This window comes from Chrysemys picta, chromosome 14, assembly GCF_011386835.1.
Source record: "Chrysemys picta bellii isolate R12L10 chromosome 14, ASM1138683v2, whole genome shotgun sequence".
NCBI lineage: Eukaryota > Metazoa > Chordata > Testudines > Emydidae > Chrysemys > Chrysemys picta.
In genome coordinates, this window is record NC_088804.1 from 32,319,312 (window position 1) to 32,337,275 (window position 17,964).

Sequence of the window (17,964 nt, forward strand, 5' to 3'; positions counted from 1 at the left end):
CTATCGTCTTCAGCCCGCCACTTGCTCTGTTCTTCCCGCGATTCAGCCCGCCACCTCTCCTCTCGTTCATATTGGGCTTTTCTCATCTCCGACATTGACTGCCTCCACGCATTCTGCTGTGCTCTATCAGCCTGGGCGGACATCTGCAGCTCCGTGAACATCTCGTCCCTCGTCCTACGTTTTCTCTTTCTAATGTTCACGAGCCTCTGCGAAGGAGAAACATTTGCAGCTGGCAGAGGAGAAGGGAGAGGTGGTTAAAAAAGACACATTTTAGAGAACAATGGGTACACTCTTTCATTACAAGGTCGCATATTTCGGCTTGCAGGCAGCCATCGTAGGCCACAGTGTTTTGGCTTTTTTAACCTTCTTAACATGCGGGAAAGGTTGCAAACAGCAGTGCATTTCCCATATCAAGGATGAATTGGGTTGTCCATTTAAAATGGGGTTTCAATGTAAAAGGAGCGGGCTGCGGTTTCCCGGTTAACATGCGGCACAAACACAAGTAAACCACCACCACCCCCCCCACACACACACATGATTCTCTGGGATGATCACTTCACCCCTCCCCTCCACCGCGTGGTTAACAGCGGGGAACATTTCTGGTCAGAAGAGCAGGAACGGGCGCCTCTGAATGTCCCCTTAATAAAATCACCCCATTTCAACCAGGAGAGCTTTCTGGAGATGTCCCTGGAGGATTTCCGCTCCATCCCCATACACGTTAACAGACTTTTCCAGTAGATGTACTGGCTGCGATTGCCAGGGCAAAGTAATCATTAAACACGCTTGCTTTTTTTTTGTAATGTTTACAAATAGTTACAAAGTTACACTCACCAGAGGTCTCCTGTGTGCCCTGAGGGTCTTGGTTGAGTTCGGGGGTTACTGGTTCCAGGTCCAGGGTCACAAACATATCCTGGCTGTTGGGGAAACCGGTTTCTCCGCTTCCTTGCTGCTGTGAGCTACCTACAGTACCTCCATCGTCATCTTCCTCGTTCCCCGAACCGTCTTCCCTGTGTGTTTCTCCAGTGAGAGAGTCATAGCACACGGTTGGGGTAGTGGTGGCTGCACCCCCTAGGATCGCATGCAGCTCCGCGTAGTAGCGGCAAGTTTGCGGCTCTGCCCCGGACCTTCCGTTTGCTTCTCTGGCTTTGTGGTAAGCTTGCCGTAGCTCCTTAATTTTCACGCGGCACTGCTGTGTGTCCCTGTTATGGCCTCGGTCCTTCATGGCCTTGGAGATCTTTTCTAATACTTTTCCATTTCTTTTACTGCTACGGAGTTCAGCTATCACTGCTTCATCTCCCCATATGGCGAGCAGATCTCGTACCTCCCGTTCGGTCCATGCTGGAGCTCTTTTGCGATCCTGGGAGGACTCCATCACGGTTACCTGTGCTGATGAGCTCTGCGGGGTCACCTGTGCTCTCCACGCTGGGCAAACAGGAAATGAAATTCAAACCTTCACGGGTCTTTTCCTGTCTACCTGGTCAGTGCATCTGAGTTGAGAGTGCTGTCCAGAGCGGTCACAATGAAGCACTGTGGGATAGCTCCCGGAGGCCAATAACGTTGAATTCCGTCCACACTACCCCAATTCCGACCCGCAAAGACCGGTTTTATCGCTAATCCCCTCGTCAGAGGTGGTGTAAAGAAACCGGTTTAAAGGACCCTTTAAGTCGAAAGAAAGGGCTTCGTTGTGTGGACGTGTCCAGGCTTAATTCGGTTTAACGCTGCTAAAGTCGACCTAAACCCGTAGTGTAGACCAGGCCTGAGTAAGCACACCTAACCCTACTACGTTGCAGGATCCTGCTTTACTAGTAGCAGCATTACTAGTTTCTGCAGTTCCAGCATACGTTACAGGAGAAAGGAAAGATATAACAGGTGGGTGAAGGGGGGAGTAGAATGAGTATTGAAAATGCACACCACAATCCTCAATTTGAAATGCCTTCCTCGCAGTTTTGTTCTTTATTCTTTCCTGTTTCTGGTGCCCTATCATTGTATGAGCCCTGTTACTGCATGACTTATCACAGCAGAGTCAGCCTTTGACAAAATTCAACACTATTTGATATAATATATACATTAGAAATAGTTTTCTTCACGGCAGTTTAGCAAGGATTTTTCCTTCCCTCTTTCCCCATTCACAATATGGCTATTTGAAATGCACAGGACCGGGTTTTATTTTTATTTTGTAGTGCTTTCCTTTTGACTTTTTTTCTATATCTAAATAATACCTTTTCTTCTACATATCATCAGCGTTTAATAGTCATACTGGTGAGTCATCTTCATAAATAGTCTTGTGCTAGGTTACTAACCTGCCAGATCAAGGAAATGACCATGTGGTTACTTAGTTACCACTTAAGTGGCAATTGTCTGTTGTGCTGAGTGAATCTTAGCATAGAATGAGCCTTTTTAGAGAAGAATGCTGGAGATTATTCTCAAAAGCAAACAACTTTGCTTTGCAAAATGTTAGGCAGATACAGTTGCGAAGAAGATAAGATTTTGCACCAGGAAGAGATTAGAACAAGTTCTAAGCTAGTTACCTTTTGTAATTGAATAATACCGGTATGTTTTATTTGAACACAATGAATATCTTATACAAGGTGAAATTATTGTTAAAGGTTAACAGGAAAAACAATTCTGCAGACCTACCATCTTCTAAATAATCTTTTATCATTTTTTGTTTACTGAACTCTAGAATTTTTTGAATAAAATCACTATGTTCTTTGTGAGTGACGCAAGCATCTGCTACAAAAAGTCAACAGTTTATTTCTACCACTTATCAATGTATAGTGGCTTGGTAAGTACTCAAAAACAAAACAAAACCTTGCATTTAGCCTCAGAGCAACAAAGACACTTTTGATGTTGGGGCTGAATACTGTGACTAGTTAGCTTATTGTTGTAACATAAGTTGTCTGTTTTGATACCACCATTTTTTAAGATAATTGCTTTTCTATAAAATGCCAATGTTGATGATAGAACTATTCATTAACCATGAAGTATGAGTATAGGATGTCAGAGCTAATTTTAGCCTTAGGAATTACATGTGTTTTTAATCTTGTTTGAGTGGTACATATTGATCAGAGTGGTGCATACTAGTTTTCATAAACACTGGCGATATGACAATTTTGTCCATGCCCTGAAACACATGAATATTAAGGAATACAATTACTCTCTATTCTTTAATCTTAGTATTTACTAAAGATCAAAATGCCAGGAAGTCTGACCATTTTGGCTTATTTACCATGGTGTAGAGTAATTATCTTTTGTTCAGTTGTCTTTCTTTTTTAATAACACTTCTTTATGGAGAGGATGAGGGTTTATAGACTTCACAGAAGAAGTGTGTTTTAAGGAGACAAGGCTGGACACATGTCAGAACAGGCTAGGAAAGGAGTTCTGGGCATAGCAGGACACATGGAAGAAGACACAAATGAGATTAGGAGAAGGAAACAATGAGGTCAGTTAGGCATGCATCTTGGATAGAATGGCACGTAAGGATGGGTATTACTCTGTGCCACTCTAAACAGTCTACTATAAAGCCAGCCATGTAACCACATAGCTTCAGTAGCTTAGCAGGTAATGTTACCCCCTGCATGAACACCCTTTCCTTTTCCCCAAAATGACACAATTTCTCCAAGTGCATTTTCAGTAATTTTAGCATTCTGGCACCAGAGATTCTTCTGGAAATTAAATTAAATTAAATATCCAAGTAATTGGTGATCAGCAGTCCAGCAAGCAGCATCAATCTCTGTATACAAATAATCCGGTATGTGAACAGGCTCTATAAAACCTACCAGGGAAATAGTCAATTCTTGGCTAAAGCTTCCAGGTTCTCACTGAAAAAGACTGGGGTAATGAGGCAAAACTCCTGATTGACAGTTAAATTGGGAGCTGAGGTTTTGAACACACAAGCTGTATATACTGGCCTAATTTTCAAATGTGGCTAGTGATTATGGATTCCTGAATTTTTGGATGCCCAAGTTAAGACATTTTGATTTTCAAAGGGCAGGTGGTCAGGCTGTTCTGTGTTACACTGACAGCAGCAGCAGCCCCACAAGCAGTATTGGGAAGAGTGCCATGCACTGCAGCCCTGTCCCCATCTACTTCTAGCCATGACCTTGGCCTCCCTCCTCTGCCCCCTACACGGAGTAAAGGTTTCCCTTTAGGGCTGCTTTGTTCTGTTTGAGCTGTGCAAAGTGGCCAGACCAAGACTGGAGCCTATGGCCTTCGATAAACAGTGCTTCTGGAAAAGTTAAAGCGCCAAAAAAAAAAGTATTGCCAATTTTATTAAAAATCACACAGCCCTAGATCCTTAAAATTTGAACCTATCCTTCCCCACCCCCCCAAAGAGAGAAGAGCTTGGTTTCTTTATTTAAAATAGGAACTTCGGGGTTGGCCAATGGAATTTATTCTATGGAGAAAGTCCTCAGATAAGCAGTTTCACAATTAAAATATGTTACAGTAGCAACAAATTTGCGACAAACACTCTCAATCTCAAGGGAGCCCTTGAAAGAACAAAAGTCTTGTCTGCATTTAACCAGTAACTTCTGCTCTTTATCTATTGGCAAGGACAGACCATAAATCTCCAGCTATGCATGTCTATTTACCATGCTGCATTGAGCTCAGATGGAGAACATTAACCAGGCAGTTGAGTAATTTATTCATTGTTTGTCAAATTAAAAAGTTAAGAATGAGTCTCTTATATTAAGCATTTTTGAGTACAGATGTTTAATTTGCTCTTTGTGAACCAGTGTATCACTTTAATATATGGAGATATGCCTATCTCATAGAACTGGAAGGAACCTTGAAAAGTCATTAAGTCCAGTCTCCTGCCTTCACTAGGGAGAACCAATTTTTTTGCCTCAGATCCCTAAATGGCTCTCTCATGGCTTGAGCTCACAACCCTGGGTTTAGCAGGCCAATGCTTAAACCACTGAGCTATCCCTCCCCCCTTTGGAAGGGAGGCAATTAAATGAACCTTATCCAAATCCCAACCCAGTTTTTAATCCTACTCTGCACAATCTACAGGGCTGTTGAAATCTGGAAAGTAAGTTGGTTCAACCCATCATTAATACGAAGGACAGGGACAAGGCAAGAAATTCTGACTCCGCTCCAAGATCAGTTTCCAGTGCTCCTATTGTAGTCAACGGAAGCTGTGGGTGCTTAGCACATTACAGGATCAGTACTAGCGTGCTTAAGAAAAACAAGTTAAGGAAATAAACTGATAAAATTACTTTATGCCCTTTGCTTGATATATTAGATAAATGTGGACAATTCACTGTACTTTATTAAAGTACATTTGTTTTCTTATTGATAGATATGTTTAAAGCAAACATGCTGTACGCTTCCAGATAAATGCAAAATCATGCCCCCTGTGACTGGTATCTGCTTCTCATTAGTGATCTTTCTATGGGTTTGTACATAATTGACCTTTGGGTTGTTGCCTGATTTTAATCTGGTTCTCTGTGTGTGAAGGCAGGGCATGGTTACTGGGAGCATCACCATATCTAGAAAATCACTGGGATTCACACAGCCTGGATAAGGTTCCTAAGCTCCTCTCATTATACAATTAATGGGGAGAGATTCACAAAAGTCACCATGCTATGCAGCGTCAAACCTCTGCTAGCCAATGGGAGATGTGGTGCTAAGCTCCGCCCCATCTCCCAGAGATAGGTGCTTATGTCTAGGTGCAGGGAGGCATCTCCCTCTGCTTCGGGTTCTCAAAGTTACCCACCCTCTCTTGGTGTTAGGCACCTGTGCTATTTTAGCAAAAAGCTGGGGGAGAGAATGAGCTCCCTCATTATTCTTAGCCCACAGGCTAAGACACTTGCCTGGGACGTGGGAGGCCACTGGTTCAGATTCCCCACTCCACTAGAGGGGGGGAAAAAGGGATTTGAACTCAGATCTGCTCTCTTTCAAGTGAGTGCTCTAGCCAGTGGCCTATGGGATATTCTGATGAGATAGTCCCTCTCCTATTGCAGCTATTCCACGGTGGATACAACAAAAGATTCCCTGAGCCAGAGGGAGCTTGCAAACTTGAGAATGACATCATAGCCTGGTGCTTTGAGGAAGTCTGAGCACTCCAGGTGGGAGATCCAGGATCTAGTCCGTCTGCTTCAATGAATTTTTAATTATTTAAGGAAACTTAAGCCAGAGAGGGGGAAACTTAAAAAAGTAATGAGAAACTGACAACTTGGCAAGGAGGATGAATGGAAGACCTCGTCCAACCTGAAATATAGCTGCTGTTCATTTTCCAGCTGTAGTGCTGCCAGGCAAAATACATTTCATGTTATCTTGCTATGAATGTGGGGGTAGGGGGGAACCAACCAAGCAAAACATGTATCACAAATACAGGTTTTCTACTTCCCTTCAATGCATGTAATATTTGTAGCTCCCTTTTAACTTTATTGGAGAATTGTTCACTTCTTTCTTCTAATTACAATGAGAGAGGGTTGGTTTCTGTTGTTTTGTTTTATTTAAATGAAGTGCAGTGTTTTCCTGTCCCACTCCACACCTCCACAAAGCTGGTATGCAGTTTTGATGATGCAGATAAAATCTAAAATCCTCCCCCTTTATCAGTAGCATGGAAATTAGGATACTGCAATAGCTTGAAAATGAGGCAACCAGTTAAAAGTCCAGCCCAGATAATGATTATACTGTTAACGACTCAAACTTTTCTAGTACCTTAATCACGTTCAGCTAGAAAATAATTAACTGAGCTCTCTGATAACGTTATGGGTATCTCCAGAATATCTGAAAGGAGACTGTTCTACTGTGATAACCCATTTTAAAAGTAAATGTAATGTTGCTGTCACAGGGCAGGTCTCCCTCACCCTGGATTCCTTGCTGCATACAGTCCTTACCCACACCTGTGGCAAGTTCGATACCATGTACTTTATTTCCATTATGCTATATAACATGAGGCCTGGTCTACCCTAAAGAGTTAGGGTCGATGTAAGCTGCCTTATGTCGACCTAACTCTGTAAGCGTCTACACTAAAATGTAGCTCCCACCGATGTGACTTGCCCACTACACCGACTTAATAACTCCACCTCCGCAAGAGGCATAGTGCTTAGGTCAGTGTAGTTAGGTCAACGCAGTGTCAGTGCAGACGCTATGTTGCTTACATCGCCTGTTGCTGCCTTTCAGAAGCCATCCCACGATGCTCCACACTGACAGTTAAATCAGTGCAAGAGCTCCTGGTGAGGACGCAGGCCACCATAGTGTAGACATGCAAAAGCAATTTTATTACTGTGGTGGCTGTATGTTGACATAACTTAGGTCGACTATTTTGTAGTGTAGACTTGCCCCAAGTCCTTGTTCCCCAGGTTTTTACCTTCTCTTAGACATGGGGGATGGTGAGGGACTCTTACCTGCCTGAGATCCTCAGTTTCTCTGGCCCTGCTTAAGCTGAATCACCTTGTTATTTGGTTAATCATCCAGTTCTTAAACAATTATTTCCTCCGTTTGTCCCAGTGGTGACACTTGCCAAGTGCACGGAGTGGTGAGTGAGCCTTAGGCTAAACACGCTCTGTCACAATTGCAGTGTCCTGGTTTAAGGAGCTTGACTATAAATGACCATTACTAAGGATAAAACTCCCAGCATTTATCCACTGGCAGATGCTATGGTGAAGTGAACTGGGAAACTCATCTTTGGGTATCTCTACACTACAAGAAACAAACAAATAAACAAAAAAACCCATAGCAGTGAGTTTCAAAGCCTGGGTCTACAGACTGAGGCTTATGTCACAATGCTAAGAATAGCCATGTAGATGCTGTGCTCAGGCTGGCACTCAGGCTTGGAAGCCCACCATACTTCCAAAGCTTTAGAGCCCAAGTTCCGCCTTGCTATGGAACGTCTACCTGGCTACTTTTAGTGCTGTACTGTGAGCCCAAGTCTGTAGACCCGAGCTCTGAGATTCACTACTGGAGGATGGTGGTTGTTTTTTCCAGTGTGGCTCTATCCTTAGTGAAGGGACCACAGTTAAGTCTGACAATAAGATAGTTTAACTCTTTATAGCCAGGCTGAATGACAGAAGAAAGAAAAGTGAAGAATCATGAGGTTCAAGGGGGGGGAGGGATGTCCAGTTTCCCACTGCAAGTGAGTGAGTTTGAAGTTAATAAATAACTATGCAAAAATGCAACTTCAAGAAACATCAGGCACTCTAACAGGTTGATATACTTCACTGCTACATGCTAGCTGGAACAATAATCCATTAGGAAATCAAGAACCCACCCAAAACAAGGTAGAACCTAAAGTAGAGGTGAAGCCCGAAGAGAAAAGTTAGCAGTCTTCCCCCCTCCCATTACATGGAAAATCAGCTATATTTCTTTGTGGAGGAGACAGGACTAGGACTTTTATTAGCAAAAATATCAGCTGAAATGGTCAATTCCTTTCATTTTACAGAAATCCACTAAAAACATAAATGTTCTCTATGGTTTTGCCAATTCTGTGAACAAACTATAGACATCTCTATCCACTAGGGAAAAGGACCATCTCCCTAGCCATAAAGAATCCCTAGCATTCTGGCAGCTGCTTAGCAAAACAAGTGTGATTCAGAACTTGGGGGGAATCTGAGTGCTGACTGGCTGATTTGGAGCCAGGAACTCTGGAGGTATATTTTCAACTCTGCTGCTGACTCGTTGCATAGCCTTGGCCAAGTCACTTAATTCCAGGATCTCAGCTTCCGCAAAATGGGATTCATGGCCTTGAACCAACAAATCACTTGAGCACGTGCTTTAACAGACTTGACAGGAACTTAAGCACATTGCTGAATCATACCCATGACTTGTATTCTATGGGAGTGGTGTTAGGATTGGCTAGGGCTGCACCCTTCAACTTTGACACACATAAGTAAGGATTACTTATGGGAGTAGTGTCTCATTGACTTTAATGGAACTATTGTATGAATAAGTATTAATTTACATGAATAAGGGTTTATAGGGTTGGGACTTATCTTGTTCCTAATGAAAATATGACAAAAATAGTGTTGACATTACTGATAAAGGATCAGTCCAAGCTATTGATGGGAAGTGCTATGTAAGTCTTGAGCATTGTGATGCTATCTTCTGGTGTTAGTATTCCTTTTTTTTCTCCCCCTGTAGTTAACAATAACAGTTATGTAGCTTCCTTGCCTTTTGTGTTGTAGTCATGGCTTCATTTTGCTCAAAAAATTATGGCCTATTTTCTTGCTATTCATTTTTTCCTGAGTCACAATTTTTGTGCTAAGAAATTGGTTTGTTAGAAAAGCCAGCTGATGATCACCGGTTTGTGTGTGTTGGAGGTGGGAGGGGGTGGAAACCTCTTATAAGTGAATTGATTCTTTTGATTCAAGTTTGTACATGTAACTGAGGATAATTCAGTTTCAGGGGAAAGTATAGTGATATTATTCCATATCATGAAATTTCCTGGATTTCCCCCCACCCCACACTCATTTTAGTTATAACCATACATTGCCATGCAACCTGTGGGAACCTGGACTTAGCATCTGATATTTGCAAAAAAGTAAGCAAAGCTTCTTCTGATATCCAATTCCTCACAAAGCAAATGGTTTAAGCAAGCAAGAAAGACCAAATCAAATCATTATTTGAACATGGGCAAAGAACATTCTTTGAACACAGCATTCTGCTTTCTTTTAAGAGACACATTTAGATCTTAGAAGTAAAGGAACAGTGTCATGCATGGGGGTTGTTTGTATTGTTATCAGTGTAAAGAAACTAAGGATAGCATTGATCAGGAGTGAAGATTGCAGCTAGTGATGGCTCATTTGATGAAGAAAGAGTGTTTGTGATTAATATTCATAAACAATGTTAATGATTTTTTTTACTTCCTTTTACTTATGCTCCATCTCCTTGATTTCTCCTCTGTAATTAACTAATTATCTAACCCCCGTTTTAAAGCTTTCACAGTGAAAGCTTCATTTGTTTTCATTTTTGTAGTTAATGTTCAACTCCATCCTCCTTTCTAAAGGGGCTGGTAATCACCCTTCCCATTCCATTTTTAGTAGTTTATTATTAGGAACTCCTGGAATAAACATGGAGTAAAGGCCTAATGAGAACCCATTTTGCTAAGGGTTATACAGAAGCAAAAATGATGCAGTCCCTTCCCTGAGGAACCTTAGGGGCCCCTAACCTGAAAACTCTTCCCCATGTTCTTATCTTTTTTGAAGTCATTTGGACTATTCATGTGTAAGGCTAAGATTTTGTCATAGTAAGTTTTAGTAAAAGTCACGGGCAATAAACAAAAATTCATGGAAGCCATGACCTGTCTATGACTTTTGCTGCTGCGACTCTGTTTCCCCCGCCCGCGTGGTGGCTGGGAACTGTCAGGTTCCCTCTCTGCCATCTGCAGCTGGGGGGGGGGGGGGGGCGCTCCACCCACATTGGCTGGGAAAAAATGGGACACCCCCAGTCACTTGCCCGAGGCATCCCTCCCCCGTGCAAGGTTGTCATCCGTTGCTAGAACCCTGAGGAGGGCCCCCTCAGGAGTCTGTCACCTGTCGCTGGAACCCTGCCAGGGCCCTGCTGGCTGCCAGCTCCAGAATCCTGCAGCCCCTGGGGCTGAAGCAGAGAATGTCCGGGAGGTCTCTAGAAGTCAGGGATTCTGTGACTTCCATGTCCTCTGAAGGTAGCCTTATTCATGTGTAAAATTAAGCATGTGCATAAGTTTTTGCTGCCTTGAGAGAGGGGGCCCTAAGAAACATCACTAATTTTCTTTTGCTCACTCTTCACTCCCACCTTTTTCCTTGCCAGGTACAAGACATTTATTTCTCTCTTTGAGCCTATGATTACCCAACTTTGTGCGTCTGTGTAGATGCACAACTGCCTAATATGCATGCACAGATGTTTGTTGGGTGTGCAAATGTGGGGTTTGCAATTAAGATTGTTAACTTTCACTAGTCACTTTGTTGTTTTTTAGATAATGAAGAACATATTCCACCAATCTTTCAATGCCTACAAGATGGATATTGAACCCAGGGTGAATGAATTGACTCTCCATCATGTCCAGTGTAGTAGAAGACTCTTTGAGATCATGCTTTCTCATAGGAGGGTAACAGCAGCCTTCATTGAGGGGGACAATGTAGTGGTCACTGTGGAAGGAGAAGCAGCCAGAGTGCTGAATTTCGACACTGGTGAGTTGGAATTTACGTTACAGATTTGTAAGCATAACACCACAATAGAAGGTAGAAAGGAGAAAAAACATCCTGTGTACACAAAATGAGATAATGACCTCTATTATTCAGTATCAGTAATTGAGCAATCTGGTTGCTCCTATGAAGGTAAGCAGTGGTAGAATTATACGGACTTTAGAACAGTCAAACAGTATCTCAGTTAGCTGATGTAACAAGCAAATCAAGGTCAGCTAGTTTCCCACAAGGTAATAGTGAGGGTAATTAACCATTGGAACAGTTTACCAAGGGTTGGGGTGGATTCTCTATCACTGGCAGTTTAAAATCAGGATTGGGTGCCTTTCTAAAAGATATGCTCTAGTTTAAACAGGAATTAATTCAGGGAAATTTTATAGCCTGTGATATACAGGAGAGCAGACTAGGGCTTGGTCTACACTAAACCCCGAAATCGAACTAAGGTACGCAACTTCAGCTACGTGAATAACGTAGCTGAAGTTCGAAGTACCTTAGTTCGAACTTACCTTGGTCCACACGCGGCAGGCAGGCTCCCCCGTCGACTCCGTGGTACTCCTCTCGTCTAGCTGGAGTACCGCAGTCGACGGCGAGCACTTCCTGGTTCGACTTATCGCGTCCAGACAAGACGCGATAAGTCGAACCCAGAACTTCGATTGCCAGCCGCCGAATTAGCGGCTGGGTCTAGACATTCCCTAGATGATCACAGTAGTCCCTTCTGGGCTTGTAATCTAGGAAACTATGAAAAAATCACTGTTGCTCCTCACCAGCCTTGACCTTGGAGTCTACCTTAAAAGTGTAATTTCAGAACTACAAAACTATCTGTTATAACTAGAGCAACAGAGAATCGTTTAAGAAGTTATCCATGTTTATCTTCAATTTGTTTTCCGCCTGACTGTGATTCCAACTATGCAGGATTCCATGGATGGAATTCATTTACGGATTGATCATGCCAACTATGTACAAGATTGCTTCTGGCTAGAAATGAGAAAATTTAAACATACTTATCAGTAAGGTCCATTTGAATCCTATTCCAACCTCAAAATATTTGAGATTGTTTGTTTGTCTTTGTATGCAAAAGATACAAACTAAAATTAATTTCTTGGACATACTAGCAATTCCTAAAACTAAATTTGAATAAAAACTAAGGGATCTAGAAAGCTTAAATGGATCTTGCAATAACATTGAATGATCTTAAATTGGAATTAAATTAAATTAAATAATGATGTAGTAAACTTGTTTTATGGCCTACATGTAGCTTCTAGCAAGCTAGCTCTGTCCTTAGCTCTGCTATAGAAGTAAATATGAATTATTACAAATGGGCAAGAGCCTGAGAGTCAGATATTACTACAGATTTTCAATCATTTCCCAATGGCTTTAAAATATAGCCCCATGTAAAATGCACTGTGTAGTCTAATCTTGAGGCATGAATCATGGAGACAAGATCTGTATCTGGAAGAAACAGTTGCTATCTTTATAAATACACCATGACTGCTGCTGATAGTTGATCATCTGAGAGCAGCAGGGAATTTATCATATCTCTAAATTGTGAAATAAACTCTTTGCCATATCATCAGCAGTGGTTGAATAGCCACTGGGCCCCACCAACTGGGGCCCCCCAGCTTCCGTCGCCTGGCGGGTGGGGCAGGGGAAGTCCCCGCGCTCCCCAACCCCATCCCCAGTAGAAGCTGCAGGACAGAGGAAACCACCACAGCACGCTCTCCCAACCCTGAAAGAAGCCACGGAACGGGGGAAGCCTCCCCAGCAGAAGCCCCCAGTGGCCTGCAACTCCGTCCCCAGTGGAGGAAGCTCCCAGAGCCCCGACCCCACTCTCCAAAAGAAGCCCCAGCACCCCGACCCTGGTTCCCTGAAGAAGCGCAGAGGGTGGCAGGGGAAGCCTCAGGACCCAGATGCCCATTGCAGCCCTGAGACTGGAGGAACAATCCCTTCCTGCTATGACCCTGTGGCCGTGGCATGGGGCCAGAGCTTCTCCAGTCTTTGGGCCGCAGTTGATAGGGGGCGGAAAGAAGCAAACAGGTTGTGGTGTGGGTGGAAGAGGGGGGAACCCTGGGAGGAATAGGGGCAGGTTCCCGGGGAAGGGGCAGAAAGGGGTGGGGCTGTGGGAGTGGCCACAGTCAGAAGGAGTGGGATGGGGGTGGGACTGCAGACAGAAGGGATGGGGAGGAGCCCCCCGCTTGCTCTAGCCCAGGGGCCCAGGAAACCTTAATCTGTCTCTGATCATTGGGTTGCTTTCTGCAACATATCAGCATTACTTTTGTTTTATCCTCTTCCATCCCCCAGTCCCTGGCAGACAATACAGGCCCCAATCCAGTAAAATACATAAGCACATGCTTAAAGTTAAGAAGATACTTAAGTGCTTTGCTGGATCAGGGTTGCCAACAGATTATATATAATCAAGTTTAAATCAATATTTCTAGTGGTGAAACCTATAAGACACTTGATTTTGATTGCTTAAAGCAAAGGAGATCAACAACTTTACTTCATGTGCTAATTGGCAAATATTTCATTGTGACGTTAATCCCCGTTTCTAAATGCCTTTTTATTTTATCCCCTTTTTCTGGCAGGCTGTGGAGTTAATCTTGGATTGAGAGGCTTGGAATCCTTGGAAGAATTAATTTACAGGGTTGCTACAGCAGTGGATCAGAATGATATCTTTGAAGCACTGTCTGCCAAGATACGACACTCCAAGCAAGTGTCAGAGGATTTTAAGCAGAACGGATTATTTACCACAGTTTTTGAATAAACAGGTGGAAGGAACGCAATGCAGCCCTGTGGAGATCTGGGCCTATTTATAGGACAAACAAAATGAGTGGTAACTGCATAACTCTGACTGCAAAAAAAATCCAGGACCTCAAATTCAGCACAGCTATCTAAAACTTAAAGGGGTGGCTCAACCGTTTTAGGATCCAAAGTCACTTTCTCCCCCCCCCCGCCCCAATGGAGGAATTGATGTTCTTTTTGCTGATGCTACAGTCCTTGCTCCATGGACTAGTCTGAGTGACTTCACTGGGATGCTCATGTGATACCGGGCTGCAGGGTCAAGCCCCTTAATAGGGAAAAAAAAATTAAGTGGCCTCAGCTTGTCCTCTGAGATTGTGGTCCAGCTCTTATTGAAATTATTGGCAAACCTCCCACTGATTCCAGTGGTGCAAGCCCCAGGTCTGCAATGTGATGCACATGGGCAGATCCTTGGGCCCACATGGAGCTCCACAGAAGTCACAGCTTAATCTCAGATGTCTGGTTGAAGACTCATGTATCTATTTCCTACTCTGGGGTAATACAAATGAGATGAGAGTAATGCTGGTAGATTGGGGAATAAATCTGGATCTGGCAAAGGGTTTGGGTGCTCTCTTGAGAGATGATGTGTCCCCTACTTGTCAGAATTTGCAGTTTAAGGGTAGGGTTAAATTCCCAGCTGCTCTAAGAGAATCAAGTAGTAGTGGCCAAAACATCATTGTAAAGACTGCAACTGTTTCCTTCGGGTGTAAATTTTGTTGTCATGGTTCCAGCTAGAGCTGGTCAAAACATGGAAAATAAAATGGTGAAAGGTGTGAGTATGATGTAATTTTTGTTCTATAAGTTTTGGAAGGGAAAACATTTTTTGTCTGTTTGAAAATTTTCACAGAAATTTTCAATAAAAAACTCAGTTTAGAATATTGGAGGGGAGGATGTTCCTTCCTATTTTGGGGGGAGGTTTGGTGTTTCTCCCCCCCCACGTCTCCCTTTTCCATTTTACCACTCAGAAAGGGTTTGTTTTAAAGGTTAATCCAGTGTGTATTGTATCAACTTGAATTATGAAACAAGTATTTGAGACTTCTACTTACCACTGCAACAGGCAAACTGGTGAAAACCTACAGTCAGTGGAATCTTAGGAAGGTTTTTGTACAGATAACTAAATATTCACATGTATCCTCAATTTTCAGAAACGCACTTTCATTAAATCACAGTACTAAGGTCAAATTATTATTTATTGTATCAGATTTTTTTGGCTAGTGTTTGTCAAAAGGGCAAATAACTGCTATGGTATTTCCACCATATATATAATAAACCTAAACTCTTGAAATTCTTGATTCAAGTCAGAATTTAAAAAGTAAAAAATATATGTGTGTGTGTGTGTGTATATATATGTGTGTGTATATATATATATATGTGTGTGATTTTTAAAAATTTAGTTTGAAACAAGAATTTCAATAATTTGGCCTGGATACATAAATGGACTTAAAGTGTTTACAATACCTAACTTCTAGGTGCCTTGGAAATCACTGAAATCCACAAATCCTGAGATAGGGGCCTAGGCCCCTTATACCATGCATGGGGAGAGACAGGCACCAAAGAATGGGCTCTATAAAACGTGGCATGCTAGACAAGACACCATGTAAGTTAGCCAATATCAGATGCCAAACTGAGGGAGTTTCCTAAGCCTCACACCTCTTAGGAAGATAGGGACCTGACTCCACGAGAGGTTCCTGACTGTGTATCTTAAGCGCACATATCCCATAACTCCCACCAGTCCATACTTAGGTACCTAAGTGGCACATGTCACTCCATACAAAACATATGTGAAGCCTCTTCATCCACCTGGCTACCTTTTAGCCCAGAGTTAGGGAGCTCACTTGGGATATAAGAGACCTCGTTCAATTCCCCCCTCTTCCTGATGAAGAAAAGGGATTTGAACAGGGGTTTCTCATTTCCCAAGTGTGTTTCCTAATTACTTGACTATGGAATATTCTGATGTGGGCTGCTCTCAGTCCCATTGAAGCTGTTTTATTGTGTACTGAATATACAGCGGGCCAGAGAGAGAGCGTGAGGATGACTTTGTAGTGTAAGTGAGCAGGTGTTTTGTAGATTGACCTAAATCTGGGCTTTATGGATCTGGATCTTCGTTTACATTTTTACAATAAATGTATATAACTTGGAAAACAAACTTTTCCAGTAAGAAATATGATTTTCATTGGGGCTGCATAGAGGGGGATAGCTGTTAGAGCAGAATTTGGTCCACAAAATAATAATCTTGTTTGAAATGTTCTACTCTTTTAGAGGACATTCTATATAAATACTGTCATTGAGTACAATATTCATCTATCATAATGTACTATGGACCAAATTATCCTTCTATACCCCATTATACACAACAGTATTTACATGATTTGCTGATTCACACCCCATCTATATTTTGGGAGGGATTACACTAATTTAGGTAGAGACATGTCTCTGCAGAATGTCTTAGAAACTTTTTTTTTTCTTGAAAAGATGTAATTCTCTGATCAAGGCAGATTATTCTGTTTTGACTGACTGTTTTTTGCCTTCTGTTTGCAGCCACACTTCTGGATGCACAATTTACCTGATTTGTTAAGAACTATAAAGCATTAACATGTGTCGATTATGGTAAAGGCTTTTTATGGAAAAAAAACACAGAATTGATATACTGAAGTAGACAGGCAGAGGAGGCTTGTGTTCTCTTCCCATCTCTTGCTCATTAGCTGCATGACTATGGGCAAGTCACTTAACTTCCGTGCCTCTGTTTCCTCTTTGGCAAAATGGGAACAATGATTTACTCACCTTTATTAAGTGCTTTGAGACGTATGGGTGAAAAGTGCTATATTAATGGTAAGTATTATTCCACGAAGTGGTAAATTAATCCTTTTTTGTCTTAGCTGCATGACACATGTATTGCAAAAGCATAGTAGTTTAATTTAACTTGCATATTTTTTCCTTACAATAAAACTTCGCGAGAGTCTTATGCATCCTGTGAAATTTCAGGATTTTTTTAAAGGGCTGCTTCATTGTGATTATCTAGACATTTTCTTGCTCCATTTTATTGTAGCTTTTCATTTTAATAAAATGTGAGGGACTTGAAGGTTAAACCCAAGAAGTTTCATAAAAGTTGGTTTTGTAATTGCTGCAAAGAAGTACTTGTATTTGGTGACTTGTCCAAACAAAGGTAAGAGAAGAGATTTTATCTTGGTGATTTTAAAGAGTTGCTGTCTGGGGTGGGGAGGGGAGGTGAGGTGAGGTGGGGTTGGGGGGAGAGGATGTAAAAATAACATTGCTATATGTATATAAATAAATATTTAGTTTTCAAAACTAAAAAATAAAATATTTAGTTTTCAAAACTAAAATAGTACAGGTGTGTGTGCAATTTTGGTACACAGTGCGTAAATGATGAAAAAAGGACTTTATTACATTAGGGTGACTCAGCTCAGTGTTTTTGGGCTTATGGGTTTACACACTGAATCCTCACTAATGCTGAGAGAAATGAATGTTGTAAATGAATCTGTGCTTTAGGGTGGGATTTTGTGATATGCCTAAGTGGGTTAGATGCGTCTGAAAAACTCACCCCTACATCATTGAGTGTTGAGATAAGAACATATACCTAAAGTATACTAAATCTGAAAGGATGCAAAACTAATCAGACACCCAAAAATCATCAGAGGATTTTTGTTTAAATCCTAGCCCTATCTCGTTTTGTGCCTGCAAACAGTAGCACCCACAATAAATTCTTGATGTAAATGGTAGAACTTCCATTTCTAAGTTTCTGATTGTGCCCATAAATAAGATAGCTAGACAGTTAAGTGTTAACCATTTTTCACCTGCAGTTAGTTCTGGGTGAAAAGCAGTAAGCAGCGGTTCAAAAGTGGGTTTTCAGTGTGCACAGAGAGCTAGATTGGAACTCAGGTTTTCTGGCTCTGCGTCTAGACTGCTGGGTTACCTTCCTTGAGCAAGTCACTTCAGCCCATATCATCAAAGGTATTTAGGTGCCTAACTCCGATTGAGGATTTGGACCTTCATCTGTGTGCCTCAGTTTACCCATCTGTAA

At 42.1% G+C, this 17,964-nt stretch overlaps 1 protein-coding gene across 2 annotated transcripts in view; it reads left to right on the forward strand.

The window, feature by feature from the left end:
• Nucleotides 1–14,699, forward strand: part of LOC112059879 (uncharacterized) — a 46,531-nt gene extending 31,832 nt beyond the window's left edge. The window contains exons 4-6 of one of the 2 annotated variants that reach the window (XM_042852143.2): nucleotides 2,684–2,785; nucleotides 10,904–11,117; nucleotides 13,712–14,699. In XM_042852143.2, coding sequence (XP_042708077.2) covers nucleotides 2,684–2,785; nucleotides 10,904–11,117; nucleotides 13,712–13,890 — 495 coding nt within the window. In that variant the 3' untranslated portion in view covers nucleotides 13,891–14,699. The remainder of the gene's footprint in view (nucleotides 1–2,683; nucleotides 2,786–10,903; nucleotides 11,118–13,711) is intronic. The other variant, XM_024107161.3, reaches the window with a different exon arrangement.
• Nucleotides 14,700–17,964: the final 3,265 nt, after the last annotated feature.